The 16,821-nt window shown below is 39.9% G+C and overlaps 1 protein-coding gene across 3 annotated transcripts in view; it reads left to right on the top strand.

The window, feature by feature from the left end:
* The window catches only part of LOC126268238 (abscission/NoCut checkpoint regulator), a 131,228-nt gene that overhangs the window by 65,134 nt on the left and 49,273 nt on the right, over positions 1-16,821 (top strand). For all 3 annotated transcript variants that reach the window (XM_049973893.1, XM_049973894.1, XM_049973892.1), the window contains 2 exons: positions 3,550-3,790; positions 3,866-4,048. In XM_049973893.1, coding sequence (XP_049829850.1) covers positions 3,550-3,790; positions 3,866-4,048 — 424 coding nt within the window. The remainder of the gene's footprint in view (positions 1-3,549; positions 3,791-3,865; positions 4,049-16,821) is intronic.

The following is a 16,821-nucleotide window of genomic DNA, read 5'->3' as shown; positions in this document are numbered from 1 at the left end:
TAGTAATGAGCTGCTCTCAAATTGTTATTGTGGAGCCTTACAGACAGAAGCTCATATCTTGGTGGAATGCCCCCTCCTTTTGGACTTCTGTGCAAAATATGGACTTCCGGACTCATTGCCTCTAATACTGGTGGAAGATTCATGGATGGTTGAACTGGTTCTCAGTTTCCTTCATGAAAGCAGTTTTTATACTCAGTTATAAGGTTTTAACCTCCCTGTTCCTGTCTTGGAGGTAGGTTGAGGATGGAGCTTCTCCCACTTTATTTTAGGCCTGGGGCATCCCTGTCCCTGCTTCTTTGACAAGGCTACTCTTTCATCTCTCTTTTTCTCTGTTTCAATCATTTTTAGGTTCGGTTTGCCTCCTTTCTACTGTACCCAATTTTTTGTCCTGGGTGTCACCCTTTACTGTATAGTGGGCACTCTTAAGTAATTATTTGAGGATGGGACGCTTCCTGTCCCATGCAGAGCTGTGGGGATGCCCACTTGCTGATCTCCCTATCTCTTTCAATTGGTTTTTAGTATTGACAGTACAAACAATGTCTGTCTCAGTTTTACTGTTATCAGATCAGGAAATGTCTTTGGTGGATGCCTCTACTTCTGGATGCGCTCCTCTTGGATTAAGGGACTGATGACCTCGTTGTTTGTTCCCTTATCCTCACTTCTCAACTAATAAACCTCTACTTCTTGTTTGCCTACCTTTTTGTTCATACATGTTGTGTCCCTCTAGACCAAGGTTCTGAGTGCTCAGACTAACTTCTTCTTAGAATTCTCTTTTGAGCTCTCTTGGAACTGTTTATTTGTCCTTTCCATTTATATCTGTGACTTTTCATGCCACCTTATTACATAGGTGTTGTCATTTAAATACTATCCTCTGAAACTAATACTTCTTACTTACATGAACCCATTTCTCCCAAAATCTTTCCACATCAATTGTACTACCATATTACCATTTATCAGGAAGGATTCAGTTTAATGCATTCTGGAGCTCAGAGTCCTCTAAAAATTGGTTCACTTTTAGTTTATTGAGAGCTCAATACACCATTGTTTCTTTGTTGTCTGAGTCAACTGTAATCTTCCTCTCCTCCATTTTTAATTACGCCATATGCACTTGAAAGTTTTGAATTAAAATCCACAACTACTATGTTTCATTTATTAAATTCACCCCTAGCCTTCATGTTTCCTTCTCAAACATAGATTTTTAGTAAAGTTTCTGTTGTTGTCTTTTTATCTGTGGTTATACCCTCACTCTTTTAATTGATCCTTTAATTTTTAAGAATTTACAATATTATGACTAAGCTGTCCTATGCTGTGGTATCAGGAAGTATCAGATAAATCATGTACTGGATAAACAATTGATGTTTATATTAATAAATTAAAGAAAAATCATTAAAACATTTAGACTTATCACAAGTTGTGTGTTCTCTCACATAAATTGTAATTCACACTTCTGTATTGGTCATGTCTTATTGCCTTGGGTTTTGTTCGGTGTCTGTCGTCATTGCCATTTCAACTGATTGTCCAGAATTGAATCCACAATGTTCACTGTACAAAATCACTTCCCCCCATGTAATGACAACTTAATCTGATGATGACAACTTAATCTGATGATGACAACTTAATCTGATGATGACAACTTAATCTGATAATGACAACTTAATCTGATGATGACAACTTAATCTGATGATGACAACTTAATCTGATGATGACAACTTAATCTGATGATGACAACTTAATCTGATGATGACAACTTAATCTGATGATGACAACTTAATCTATTAATAGGAAAACTGCAAAGTTATAATTTCAGGCTTCTGTACTGGGTTTGGTATCATTCACAGATAATTAGCATAAAAACTAATTATTTCTCAAATTCTTCTCTACAGTTTTGACTCGTCCTAACAGATGTGAATATTGGAACATAATACATGTTTAGGAGCCATTCAGTTTTAGTCCCCAACCAGCCAAAATTTATAAAAATGTGGCTACTTCTTCTGAGCTAAAAGGAATGATTGTTGAAGGAAAAAAGGAAATTCAGATTTTGTAAGAGAAGTTTTATCATTTCTATGTAGATTCAGAAAAAAAGGTGGATTCAAGAATCTACTAGAGCCTAGTATCACATAATATGAAAGACTCGTAGCTGAATCATGTTGAGGCTCTAGGGGTTACCAAATTTATTTATGATTTGAAAAAGCCTTGCTGAAATATAAGCTAAGAAATACCACTTTTTTCCCTTCATCACATTAAAGATTCTTTACAAATATGTTGCTGGTAGCGTTTTGATATGATTGGTAATCTTTTCAGTAAAAGCGTACCAAAGAATAAAACACTTATAAATAAGAGATGTTCGATATGCCTGCTACCATTGGAGATGACGTGACACAAACAAATTGCGAAATTCTGCATGACCCGCTGAAGTGTCGAAACATCGATGATGTCCATGACTTCCTGAATGGCTGTTTTCAGCTCAGCAATGGTTCTGGGGTTATTGATGTACGCCGTGTCTCTAAAAAATGTCTTCCGATCCAGAGTATACGGTGGCCAATCAAGGCCCATGCCAGTGGCCTCTGTGTAACCCTGATCCAGAATTTGGTCCCAAAAGTGTTCCTTCAGGACATCAAACACTCATCTTCTTTGATGAGGTTGAGCTGTGTCTTGCATGAACCACATTTTGTCGAAATCAGTGGCTAATGGGGATGAAATCATCTTCCAAAACCTTCATGTACTATTTGGTGGTCACCGAGCCCTCAAGGAATATCGCACTGATAATCCTGTGACTGGACATTGCACACCACACGGTCACCCATTGAGGATGAAGAGACTTCTCAGTTGTGAAATGTGGATTCTCAGTCCCCTAAATGTGCCAGTTTTGCTTATTGACGAACCCATCCAAATGAAAGTGGACTTTGTTGCTAAAACAAACCAGCATGCTTTGCAGCCAACCTTGTGGTATGGACATCTGAAAGCAAACAGTTCAGAAGTTATGACAATTTTATTTCATATAGTTCAATAATTTTCACCCTGTACACATACATTGTTTTCTTGTATATTCACACCTGTGATTCATTGCTCATGGTGCTGATATGGAAGACTTTAATGTTCTTCCCTGTATATCAGCTATAGCAGTGTGACAGTTTGTGCTGCCTATTTTGTAACAGAAAACAGAACTTGATGTTAGCTTACCTATAACAGTTAAATTGCTAGACAGATGAAATATCAGCTTCAAAAAACAGCATTCTGGCCTTACTGACACTCTCACGCAGTAAGGGTATTTAGTTGGAGAACATTTCACCCTATGTCCATCACCTGAAAGAACGGTTCACTATGTTTGGGTTCCCCTTCTTGTGTGTAATCTTTTCTCTGATTTTTCTGAAGCACTTGTTTAATATTTAAATTTTGGTGAGTTTCTTCATTATTACATTAAACTGCAGTTGAGAGAAAACAGAGAGCTGCAGTACTTAAACAAACTGTATATTATTTCTTTGCAGTCTTAATTGGCTTGTAGTTACATAATAATTACGGCCCATGGACATTATTGTTGATGTTTTGCAGGAGCTTAGAATCTTTGGAGAATCCTGCTAAACCACCTATCGTTGTGTATGTACAAGATCAACGTTTGAAGAATCTAAAGCATGGAATGACCAGTGTAGATCGTGAAATTTTAAATCGGCTAGAAAAACTAAGGGAAGAAAGGAAGCAACAACCTGCACCAAATGAAGAAGAAATAGCAAGGAGGTTGGCGACCTTAAAAGGACAGGATCCAGATTACATGCAAGCCATCTCAAGAAAGCAGGTTGTGCTTATACTTTAATGTGACAGAGTGAAATTACAACACTTAGATTTCCATATATTAATAATCTTTTTATAGGTTTATATGATTTCCGATACACGGACAGATACTGAGAAGACACACGATTTAGTTAAACAATTTATGGAAGAAGATGAACTAGCAGCTAAATTAGAAAAGCCAGAAGATGAAATAATTAGAAGACTTGCCCTTTTACGTGGCAAACAAGATAATTCTGAAAAGCTGCAAGAGAAGACACTTGAGGTAAGTTAATCTCCTCATATAATAATAAATGGGTGATTGTGTCACTGTTGATTACTACTTCTTATGATATTACATTACTCATCAGACTACGCGGCATTACTGAGTGCTGCCCAGAAATAAAAGTATTTGTCTGATGGCCATTTTTAGCCAGTCTCCTCTGTGTGATGTTATATTTATAGCTGTTCATCATCTCAGATTTTTTTTATTTTCCATAGACTTTACTCTTTAACATTGTACAATACTGAAACAATGTAAACTGTAGAAACTTTTATATACTTTCGGATTAATAGAGATCACTCACTGAAAAGCAGAAGTGTGGGGTTGTTGGCGAAAGGCACACACAAAAGAAAGAAATCTTGTCAGCTTTTCGAGTTATCCTTTGACACACACACACACACACACACACACACACACACAGTGCCCCTACGTGGTGATGGCTGGACTACTGACAGTGTCAGTACTGCATTTTGGTAGGTGGAATGGTTGTAGTGGGGGTAGCATAAAGAGCAGTGGGTTGATAGAGTGTGATGTGGGAGGTGAGGAGAGGGAGTAAAGGTCAATGCATAGCAGCTTGGAAAGAGGCAGCCGGTTTGAAGCAAATTATTCAATGAAGCAAAAGTTCCTAGGCAACTAGTCCATCATTTTACGATTAACATTTTCTCATAAATCCTTGAGGGGCAGCTGAGTATTTCCTGTCTTTCCTTCCAAACAAGGAGGTGGCACCAAGTGTAGTTAGGCCAGCAATGCGTGATGCTTTAGTCCTATTTCCAGTGCTTTTCTCCCTTTTCTACCTAAGGAAGAAATGAGTGATAAAAGCCTCTAACGTATTTTGACAACTAATAGTGTGTAAGGTGTATTGCACTCTTCCCACTTCTTTTATACGAGTTGACTTACTTGGTGTACACAGCCGATCTTCTTCTCTGGATAGCTGGCTTCTGGAATCTCTATAAACTTCTTCTCCGAAGAATGATGCTAGTTACAGGCACCTTAAAAACTCTCTCCCTACTTTCGAAATAATTAAGTACTCGAAGAATACTTTTCAACAACTATAGCTATATTTGAGCTTCATAAAGAACAAAATTCACACTTCACACATAACATTAGACTTCTTGTGAAGTCACTTGTATCGTCTCTCATTAGAAATAGATTTAAGTACATTTAGCAAACAGCTGGCTTAACAACCATGTCTCCACTTCAAACATATCGTAAAATATGTGTTGCCTCCAGCAAGTCCAAGATAAGAGTTTTTTCACAATTCAGAATCCCAGTTGTTCTTTTGTCATTAACAATAGTCACAATTACAAACAGCACAGAATAACACAGAAGTCCCTTGGTTCTTCCTTGTGCTTTCACTGCGACTTCCTTGAATCACCTGACAAGTACTTGTCAGTGCCGTTCAACCCCCGCATTGACCTTTTGCTCGTGACTGATTTCACACCTGCACACACAGACAGGTGACGCACAGTAGATAGGGTTCCTGTCTCCCACTCACATCTAAAATATCATGTGTTCGAGATGGTGGAAGGCAAAGTGGTTCTAGAATTCATGCGGAAATTCTCGCACCACTACATATCCCTCCCCCTCAGATCAGATACGCAATATTTTATAGATAATCATTAGACCAATCTTCAGCTGAGCATTCCTTTATTCTTTTGTTATTTCACCTTGACATCAAGATCTGAACTATTTTCGTGTTTTTAATCATCTTTTATAGTAGTTAAGAATTGTGAGGACTCTTTCCTTATTTCCAGCCATAAACTACAGGTGTTCATGACACTTGAGTAATATACTTTCTGTTCTCATCTTTTGTACTACCTTTTCTAAGTATGTACTCATTCAGTATCTGTTGTAGTTTGGAGGAACTTGCTTGCATTCTCTTTCATTTCTCATGTCTCCTTTTTATGTACACTCAATGTAGAATCATCATAGTTTTTTTTAATATGATTCTACATCTGTAATTTTAATGTTTGTGTTTCAATGTGTTCTTGTGTGTATGCAGATGTGTGTTCATGTAGTCTGATTCCTTGGCCTTCTTATCAAAAGATAAGATGTAGGTTATTAGAAACCACGGAAAGTAGGAAGGACTTCTACGATAGAAGTATGTGAATATGGAAAGACGGAAAAAATAGTTAGGTCCTCAAATGAGAAGTAAGAAAGGAACTAAATAGAAATGGTTGCTAAGATTGAATAAGAGAAAGAAGATAGCCCTAAAGATAGGAAACCCTTCCCACCTCCCTTCCCCAGATTCCCTATCTTGCAGGTACTTGAGTGAGAGGCTGGCAGACACAATACCTCGTGCCTGCGCATAAACTTGTTGGGACAAGACACAAACTTAGCTCCTGACCTTGAATTTACTAGTAAAGTGAAATAAAAGGTATAGCTGAGGAAAAGGGCGTATATGTTATCCTGTGCAGAATGTGCCTACAACAACTGTCTTAACATTTATGAAGTATTCATTGCTCATGATATGAGGACGACATCATGTGCTTAGAAGATATGGCCTGTCTAGGAAAATTTTGTGCTTAAGCACAAAGTTTAATCACCTAAAAAGAACTTAGGAGTGGGAAGGGTACTATAAAGCCAACATCGTCATTATTATGAATAGATCTAGAAATTTTTAAGAAGTAATTGTTAAGCACTTGCTTAGCTATGGTTACAACGCATGAACTGCCTATTGACTTAGCACACAAATGGTCATGATTGAACTTATGAACAAGTCTATATCTAATCTGTAACATATGGCAATACAGTCCATATAAAATAGTCATTATTCAAGATTAGTATATTTGACCTAAAATAGTCTAGAATCTAGTCAAAAACTATTGCACGTGCCTGATATAGTTGTTCGAGCCAGTACTTACCTCATTGATGGATGCTGTTGGTCAGGGTTCTCTCTGTTGAAAATGTGAGTACGATAGGTAATAATTACACCCAGGCCATAAGAATGGAGATCTTCTGCCACAGCGTCGGATTTTGAACAACAAACACACACCCACTGCACCCAGAATGAAGACAAATGGCATGGCAATTCTTCGTATGTGACACTCAGGTGAAAGTGTGACACTAAAGTGTTAAATAAACACTAAGAAACCGAGTGTACCTGTGTGCAACAGTAGCTTCTAGCATGTTGACTGTTAGTGTCTAGCTCTTAGCCACCATATCGGCCAGTGCAAAACCTCGCAGTGAGAATGAAGCAAACTGAACATTATTGTTAGTGCGCTAAATTCGAATATGTAATGTACTATCATATTATGTACATACTCTTTTAATTTCTTGTACAAGTTTAACATACATGGGATAAGCTGACATATCCATTATGTTAAATAAAAAAGAAGCCAGAATGCAGATTTTAACTCTGCAGCGGAGTGTGCACTGATATGAAACTTCCTGGAAGATTAAAACTGTGTGCCGGATCGAGACTAGAACTTGGGACCTTTGCCTTTCACGGGCAAGTGCTCTACCATCTGAGCTACCCAAGCACGACTCACGCCCCGTCCTCACAGCTTTACTTGTGCCAGTACCTCGTCTCCTACCTTCCAAACTTTGCAGAAGCTCTGCTGCGAACCTTGCAGAACTGGCATGCCTGTATGGGACTACAGTCTACTGTGGCACCTTACAACTGCATCTGGACATTGTATGGAATTACCAGTCTGTTCCTTGGACTGGAACTTCTACACTGGGACAACTGCCCAGAGTTTTTGCAGCTCACAAGTACCTTCATTACTATTAACCAAAGCACTATTGTCTGTCTCGACAATCACCGTTATGTCTCCTGTTTCCTGCCTTGGGGTGCTATAATTTGCTTCCAACAGCCTCAGGCTTAACAGTGAATTAGTAAATAAGTTGTTAGGACACAACAACATCTTGTATTGATAAAACAGCATTTAGTCAAAAGTAACGCTCATTAAAAATGTTATGCTGTAGTGGTCGTTAAATTGAATATTTGTCACATTAATAAAAAGTTACAAGTGGATGAAAAAGCACATTCCTTCAACTAAAATTGAGCCAAGATTAACGATGCTGTGTTAATTATGATGAAACGATCAGAAGTGGAAAATGAGAAGTACATTGCTATACTTACAAAATAAGGGCTATTAACTTTATATTACATCAGTAATTAGATAGATTTAGCAGAAGTAGTTTTTGATAGTATAAAAAGATTGCAATGGTAGAAACTTGACCTGTGAATTAAGAGAAGTAGTTGTATTTACAACAAAATCATTCATCTAAGTGGGGCAATATGTGATGTTACACACCACTTTGCAGGAGTGATGTGTATCTATAAATCAATGTAGAGAAGAGTGCAAATATTGTTGGGCTCTGTTATATTACTTGCATTGAAGAATCATGCTGAGGGATGGTGTGAATCTTCAACATTTGATGGTGAATGCACTAACTTCACAAGAGGAAGTGGATGCGCTGACTCGAATATAAAAGTGCTTTCTGAGCAAGATTGTTTCAAACTCCACCATCATTAGTTTCTGTGGGACCAACATACAAAGACGTGTTTAAGTTAATGTGGTTAGTAATTTCTTCTCAGTGAGGGGTAAAACAAAAATGCACTCTGCCAAGTGCTGCATGGTGGATTGCAGAGTATTGTTGTAAATCTAGGGATAGAAAAGGTGAAGTATCATGTAATAAGTTGTCTCACATAACGGCTGCTATGAAGGCCCCCACTGCAATACAATGTATTATGTATGTAATCAGCATGCTGCTTTTGAGTCATCAACAAGATTGGTTAAGGGAAATTCGAGGTGGATACTGGTCAATCTGCATGCATAAGCAATGGCGAAACATATAGACGTGTCAACTCATTGTCTTTGGAGGTGAGAATACAACATATCATAAAACACATTAACCAGTCTATTGCTTTAAATGGCCAAATCACACAACTGATGTAAGCTGCAAACAAGTTTGTAGATCAGTAACATTTTGATAATCCCTTTATGTCATACACTGAACTTTTTGCATTGGATGCCTTTACATTCCTTGGTTTTCTGACTCTTCATTCAATGAATGTCTTTTTTATCAACAGTCAAATTAGTTTCTGGGACTCATTGTATTATTCCAGTGTATTTGGTCCTGACCTGTGGGAGACACAAAGTTTTCAAGATTTATACTACATTGATGCCTAATGTTAGACCTTTTTTTTCCTGTTCTGTGTCTGTATTCTTTTTAAGGAAATAAGTAATCAAAAGGCTAATGTGATAGCTTATGGGAATTGAATACAGTAATGGCAATAACGGCATGTAACCAGTTGTGCTAACTACAGAGCTTATCAGAACAATGTAAAATAGTAGTGATTTTAAGTCGTATATCAATGTATTATCTTAACTTTTATGTTTACCTGAAACCTACTATGAAAGAGCTACTGGCAAAGTATAAGAGTGAAGAAGGGAGGGAGTGGAAGTAGTTCTATTCTAAAATTGTTGGTACATGCCTACAATTGCCTTTCAGAGGAAAAATCAAAGTGTTTCACGGTATTAAATATACAATTTGGAGTTGTGAATGGTGCCACAAAATTCCAGAGATACTTGAAACAGCTGCTGCAGGGGGGTCTGCCACAGGCTGAAAATTACAAATTATTTCCACATCATAATCACGACAGGGGCTACCCAAGATCAACACCTTGCAGATATATGAAACCTCATTGATAAACTTTTATAATGGTTTAAAATGCAGCTATATTTTCAATGCAGTCTCCAATACCTTGAAGTAAAGATGGTCTTCAACCCATGTCAGTCCTTAATAAAGGAATGACAATCTCCCTGCACCTAAAAATTTGAAAGAGCTACAGTTATTCATGTGTAAAACAAACTATTATGACAAATTCATTCAGAAGACTATACAGATTTTGTACAACCCCAGAAAGGGGGCTAAATTCCTCTGGTCTGAGGCTAGTCAGGCATATTTTCTAAAACTGGAAAAGTATTTGAAAATTGTGCTGGCCACATTTAAGCCAGGAAAGGCTTAGGACTACTTGCAGATGCCTAGAGCATGGGACAGGTTTTGTGCTGTTACTTACAAACCCTGCTGGCACTAAGTAATCTGTTGCCTACATGTCCAAAACATTATCAATGGCACAGGTGAATTACACCCTGTATAAAAAAGTTCCATGTTTTTCTACATGGGACCAAATGTACCTTACTACTAGCCACAAGTAACAAATTTTATTTTTTGACCCCTGGGTAAACTTTCCCAGTAAAATGGTGCAATATCTGCACTGATGGACCCTTTTATTAAACATTTAAATCTACTACTGGCTTACTACTCAACATGCGAACACCAGCACTTTATCAGGCTTAACAAGTTATAATTATGGCTTCAGGAGGCACTTTATCTCAAGTTAAATGAATACGTCCATGACCAGCTGGATGAATTTCTAACTGCTTGGGAAGTTGCAAAATAAATGGGTCAGGGGTCATATTTACACAGAGTAGCTCATTATATGTGTAGTGGTTGGCTGAAGCACCTGCCAAAATCTATGGATACTGCAGAATGCACATACTTCTGGGGTACTTGTGCTAGCACTAAATACTCAGAGTACCAGATGGTGACCTGACTGAACTCCAGCCAGCCTCTCATCCAACTGTGACACTGAGACACTTTAGGGGGCGTCTAAAATGAAAGTGTTTAGGTTGGTATCAGATGTGTGGTTCAGATCTGCCAACTATGTACAGAAAACTAATCAGTTCCAAGATTGAAATTTGCACCCTGGCCCACTCCTGATCATCTGTGAAAGTGGCAATATGTTGATTTTGTATGCCTGTTTGAGGGGCTATGTTTTAACTTGTTGTGGACACTTTCTCAAATTGTCTACACGTTGGCTAGATCTTGAATGTCATCAATGATAATGTTGCTGTAATCAGGAGATTGGCAACTAAATTCGCCACTGAGAGAGCACAACACACTTTAGCATTAAATAATGGACTACAATTTGCATTTGCTTTGTCAAAGGTACAGGGAATGTATTTGACCACCGCTTCTTTTTGTGCAGCATACAGTGACTATACAACTCTCATGCCCTCGTTCATGGCATCATTATGTAATATGACCCATGGTTTCCTTCACTTATGTATTTCACTATGCTCATAATTATTTTATTTGTGATCATACTATTTTACAAAATAATGTTTTTATGTCTTCCTTTGTGTGCTGTTTGTTCTTTATTGGGTACAGGAGCAAGGAACAGATGCTGTTCATGGACAGAGAATCCAGATATTAATTTATTCTACATCTAGTATTAAATAGAAAAATAATACATAACTTTCCTGTGTTTTCAGTGTCAGTTGCTAAAAGTAGATTTGAATATGTTACCGGAGACTGTGTGTGTGTGTGTGTGTGTGTGTGTGTGTGTGGGCGCGCGCGCATGCGTGCGTCTGATGTTGACAAAAGCCTTAACGGCTGGAAGCTGCAATTGTGAGAGTCTCTTTGTTGTGCCTATCTGTGACTCAGCATCTCCACTATGTGGTGAGTAGCAGCTTTCCTTCTCATAATATTGTTAGATTTGAATATAGGTATATATACAGATACAAAAAATTTATAAATTCATCAGTGTTCAGTACAATGTTTATTCAGATGATGTTGAGCCCTGGCCGCCGTGAAAATCTTTAAATGATATTTAACTGGAAAGTACGCAAAATGGGCTCAGTGTATGAAAGTTTGAACTGAAGTACTCCTGCCACTGGATCTCCAGAGGAGGGATGCTTGCATCTCATTGACAGTGGCATAATCACTTGTGGCAGTGTCCTTGTGCCGCGGTGGTGGCTGTAGGAAATCCGGCAGTGTAACTGGTGGTGTGCTTAATGTGTATTTGAAGGTGCGGGTGACTGGATCACAGCCGATATACACCCCTCCCTGCCCAGCTCTGATGTACGGGGGAAGGCCTGTGCTTGTGGATAGTGACGAGGATGGTTGCTTGGTGAGGGAGGGGAGGCAGAGCAAACAGACTTGTGTCCCAACATTGTGCCTTGCGAATGCCAGTGAAACTGCCGCCAAACCAGGTGCAGGACACATCCAATGGCACAGGTAGGGGCACAGAGGTTGCCCTTGAACTAGCTGATGGTGACTGCATTGATGTCCATGAGAGAGGCAACCTGCAGCATTGGTAACATTAGGGTCGAAGGTGGGCAGGTGGAGACTTACTTCAGCGAGATGGCCGCGGGTAGTGGCATCCACTCGGTAAGCCGTGAAGGAAGCTGCATTGTGACATCATGCAGTGAAGAAATTGAAACAGATTGGTCCACAGCAGGGTCACTGAATTCACAGGGCCGCAGCTGATATTGGTGGCACTGATGCATGCTTCCACTGCTGCAATTAGTATACTGGTTTCAGGATACTAAAGGGCTCTGCAATTCGATCTGAGAACAACATTTGAGTCCCATAAATGTGGGTTGTTGTACACTTGATATTGAACTCTGATGTTCGGGTGAAACTTTGTGGTGAAGTCGATTGGAGCAGAGCAGTGAGACTGAAGCAAATGCAGCAAAGTCCAGTGGCGTTGCTCTGCTAATGAAATTTCAGGAGCAGGCAAAGTACGACATGAACTCAGAAACGACACTAAGGCATCTTCACAGGAATGTGAAGCTCATAGTTTTGACATCTGTATCTTGAACATATGAACGAAACATTTGGTCTCGCCATTAGACTGTGACAAGAACGGTGATGTCCTGATATGCTGTATTCCATTGTGTTTGCAAAATTGTGTAAATTCCTTTGAAGAAAAATGAGGTCCATTGTTGGAAACAGTTGTTTGTGGAAAGCCTTAGAGAAAATACAGAAGTGAGGGCCTTGATAGTGCTGGCAGCATTCATCAAATGCACTGAGATAACAAAAAGGTATTTGCTGTAGGCATCAAAGATAGTCATTCAGTGTGTTTTTCTAAAGGGGCCAGCAAAGTCTATACGCTCACTATATGAAGTATCAGAATGTGGCCAGGAGAAAAATTCCTGACTGGGAGTGTCCTGATTGTCAGCGTAAGGATGACATTGTGCCTTACATGATTTTTTTTGCTTACCTAAAGCAAGCTATGGACCAGGTTGGTGCAGTAGTTACTTAGTGTGAACTATCACCCAATTACTCTGTGCAGAAGGCTTAACATCTACTGTTGGAATGAAGTGGGGAATAACTCTCTTGTTCATTTGTTAGATGTGTAAATCAGAATCATGTTATTCAGAAGAGATACACTATTGCACATTTTCTTGTATGGGCTAATCTGAAGGAATCAAACACATCCATGCTGAAAATATTTGGACTCTTGTGTGAACGAACTACGGTGCAAGGTACTGCTTTAATCATGTTATTGTATTTTGCAGGTAAGTGGCATGTTCCAAGCACTGAAATGCTGTAGCCATTAAAGGCGGTGAAATGCAGACTTTTTTTCATATGTATCAACGCTAAGAAATGTGACTGAAGCTCCAGTTGTGACAGAAGCTCCAGTATCTAGTTGAAAAGGCACTGACAGGTTACAAATTTGTAATGTAATCCACAGTTTGCGGTGTGTTTTGCGAATACAGTTGTCCATTCCATGTTGTGAAAAACTGTTTCCACCTGTGCACTAGAGTGCTTTCATGATTGTTGAGATTGGGAGAGCCTTTTTGAAGTGTGTGTGGTATTTGCATTAAATGTGTGTGTGTTTGTGTGTGTGTGTGTGTGTGTGTGTGTGTGTGTGTGTGTGTGTGTGTGCATTTTCTGCATTTTGAGCAGGGGATGCAGAATCTGAACATGAAATGACATTGATTTCCATTCATTTCTACTTTTTTTTCGTGTGAAATGGCGGCTTTCCAGCCTTTTGCAGGCAGACCAGTTTTATATGTCCTGTACTATGACTTGCCTGAAGAAACAGTTCTTCCACAGGATTTCAGTTTTTGTGGAGCTGGGGCAGTGTAATTAGTATTCTGCTGGCACTGCAAAGGCCATATGTAGTATGTCCAGCCTTGTTTACGTGGAGCTGACTTACGAGTGCAGAGGCTGGAGCTGTGGGTGGGGTTGTTTGTCTCGAGTGAAGCGATAACTGGTAGACAGAATTCTTGCTCAGCTAAATCTTGAACTTCACTAATGCTAGGGTTGTGATGCTTTAGAATTTCATCCTTCAGTCTCTGACCCATAGATTCTGAATAACAACATTACAAATCATTTCATGCTGGTAAGTTGCATCACAGACACAACAGAATTTACAATCTCTAGTCATGCCCTCCAACTCTGCAATCCATTCTTTATAGGACTGATTATTATAACACTACATTTGGCAAAATTTGCACCGAGCAGCAGCAATGTGCATTTGACTCTCCAAAAATTCATCTAAACTTGCAATTAAGACCTCCTAGGACTGGGTTTGGGACTCACTGAGGGGAAACAGTTTCACTAGGAGGCGGTAAGTATACACTCCTACATATGGCAGCAAGAGGGGGAAGAAAACCAATGTGCATACCAGGGGGAGTCATTCCAGATGTGGAAAGGGTCCTTCTGGATGCCATGAAGGGTACAGGGTGCACACATCTGCAGGTGGTCGCTCATGTCGGCACCAATGATGTGTGTCGCTATGGATCGGAGGAAATCCTCTCTGGCTTCCGGCGGCTATCTGATTTGGTGAAGACTGCCAGTCTTGCTAGCGGGATGCTAGCAGAGCTCACCATCTGCAGCATCGTCAACAGGACTGACTGCGGACCTTTGGTACAGAGCCGAGTGGAGGGTCTGTATCAGAGGCTGAGACGGTTCTGCGACCGTGTGGGCTGCAGATTCCTCGACTTGCGCCATAGTGTGGTGGGGTTTCGGGTTCCGCTGGATAGTTCAGGAGTACACTACACGCAGCAAGCGGCTACACGGGTAGCAGGGGTTGTGTGTCCTGTGGACTGGGCGGTTTTTTAGGTTAGATGGCCTCGGGCAAGTACAGAAAGGGCAGCAGCCTCAAAGGGTGCGGGGCAAAGTCAGGACTTGCGGGACCGAGCAGCAATCGGTATTGTAATTGTAAACTGTCGAAGCTGCTTTGGTAAAGTACCGGAACTTCAAGCGCTGATAGAAAGCATCGAAGCTGAAATCGTTATAGGTACAGAAAGCTGGCTGAAGCCAGAGATAACTTCTGCCGAAATTTTTACAAAGGCACAGACAGTGTTTAGAAAGGATAGATTGCATGCAACTGGTGGTGGTGTATTTGTTGCTGTTAGTAGTAGTTTATCCTGTAGTGAAGTAGAAGTGTATAGTTCCTGTGAATTGTTATGGGTGGAGGTTACACTCAACAACCGAGCTAGGTTAATAGTTGGCTCCTTTTACTGACCTCCCGACTTAGCAGCATTAGTGGCAGAACAACTGAGAGAAAATTTGGAATACATTTAACATAAATTTTCTCAGTATGTTGTAGTCTTAGGTGGAGATTTCAGTTTACCAGATATAGACTGGGACATTCAGATGTTTAGGACGGGTGGTAGGGACAGAGCATCGAGGGACATTATACTGAGTGCACTATCCGAAAATTACCTTGAGCAATTAAAACAGAGGAATGACTCGTGGAGATAACATCTTGGACCTACTGATAACAAACAAAAACCCGAACTTTTCGATTCTGTAAGTGCAGAACAGGGAATCAGTGATCATAAGGCCGTTGCAGCATCCCTGAATATGGAAGTTAATAGGAATATAAAAAAAGGGAGGAAGGTTTATCTGTTTAGCAAGAGTAATAGAAGGCAGATGTCAGACTACCTAACATATCAAAACGAAAATTTCTGTTCCGATACAGACAGTGGTGAGTGTTTATAGAAAAAGTTCAAGGCAATCGTAAAATTCCTTTAAGACAGGTACGTGCCGAGTATAACTGTGAGGGACGGGAAAAACCTACCGTGGTTCAACAACAAAGTTAGGAAACTACTGCAAAAGTAAAGAGAGCTTCACTCCAAGTGTAAACGCAGCCAAAACCTCTCAGACAAACAGAAGCTAAACGATGTCAAAGTTAGCGTAAGGAGGGCTATGTGTGAAGTGTTCAGTGAATTCGAAAGTAAAATTCTATGTAACGACTTGACAGATAATCCTAGGAAGTTCTGGTCTTACGTTAAATCAGTAAGTGGCTCGAAACAGCATATCCAGACACTCCGGGATGATGATGGCATTGAAACAGAGGATGACATGCGTAAAGCTGAAATACTAAACAACTTTTCCCAGAGCTGTTTCACAGAGGAAGACCGCACTGCAGTTCCTTCTCTAAATCCTCGCACAAACGAAAAAATGGCTGACATCAAAGAAGGAAGGACAAGGAATAGAAAAGCAACTGGAATCACTCAACAGAGAAAAGTCCACTGGACCTGATGGGATACCAATTCGATTCTACACAGAGTACGCGAAAGAACTTGCCCCCCCCCCCCCCTACTAACAGCCATGTACCGCAAGTCTCTAGAGGAACGGAAGGTTCCAAATGATTGGAAAAGGGCACAGGTGGTCCCAGTCTTCCAGAAGGGTTGTCGAGCAGATGCGCAAAACTATAGACCTATATCTCTGACGTCGATCTGTTGTGGAATTGCTTGCTTGCGTATCATGTCGTTTTTGGAAACCCAGAATCTACTCTGTAGGAATCAACATAGATCCCGGAAACAGCGATCGTGTGAGACGCAGCTCACTTTATTTGTTCATGAGACCCAGAAAATATTAGATAGAGGCTCCCAGGTAGATGCTATTTTTCTTGACTTCCGCAAGGCGTTCGATACAGTTCCGCACTGTCGCCTGATAAACAAAGTAAGAGCCTACCTGATAAACAAAGTAAGAGCCTACAGAATATCAGACCATTTGTG

The sequence above is a fragment of the Schistocerca gregaria genome, chromosome 4, assembly GCF_023897955.1.
Source record: "Schistocerca gregaria isolate iqSchGreg1 chromosome 4, iqSchGreg1.2, whole genome shotgun sequence".
NCBI classification, from domain to species: domain Eukaryota; kingdom Metazoa; phylum Arthropoda; class Insecta; order Orthoptera; family Acrididae; genus Schistocerca; species Schistocerca gregaria.
Note: the sequence above shows the minus strand (reverse complement) of the source record. Positions and strands in the feature narration are given on the sequence as shown.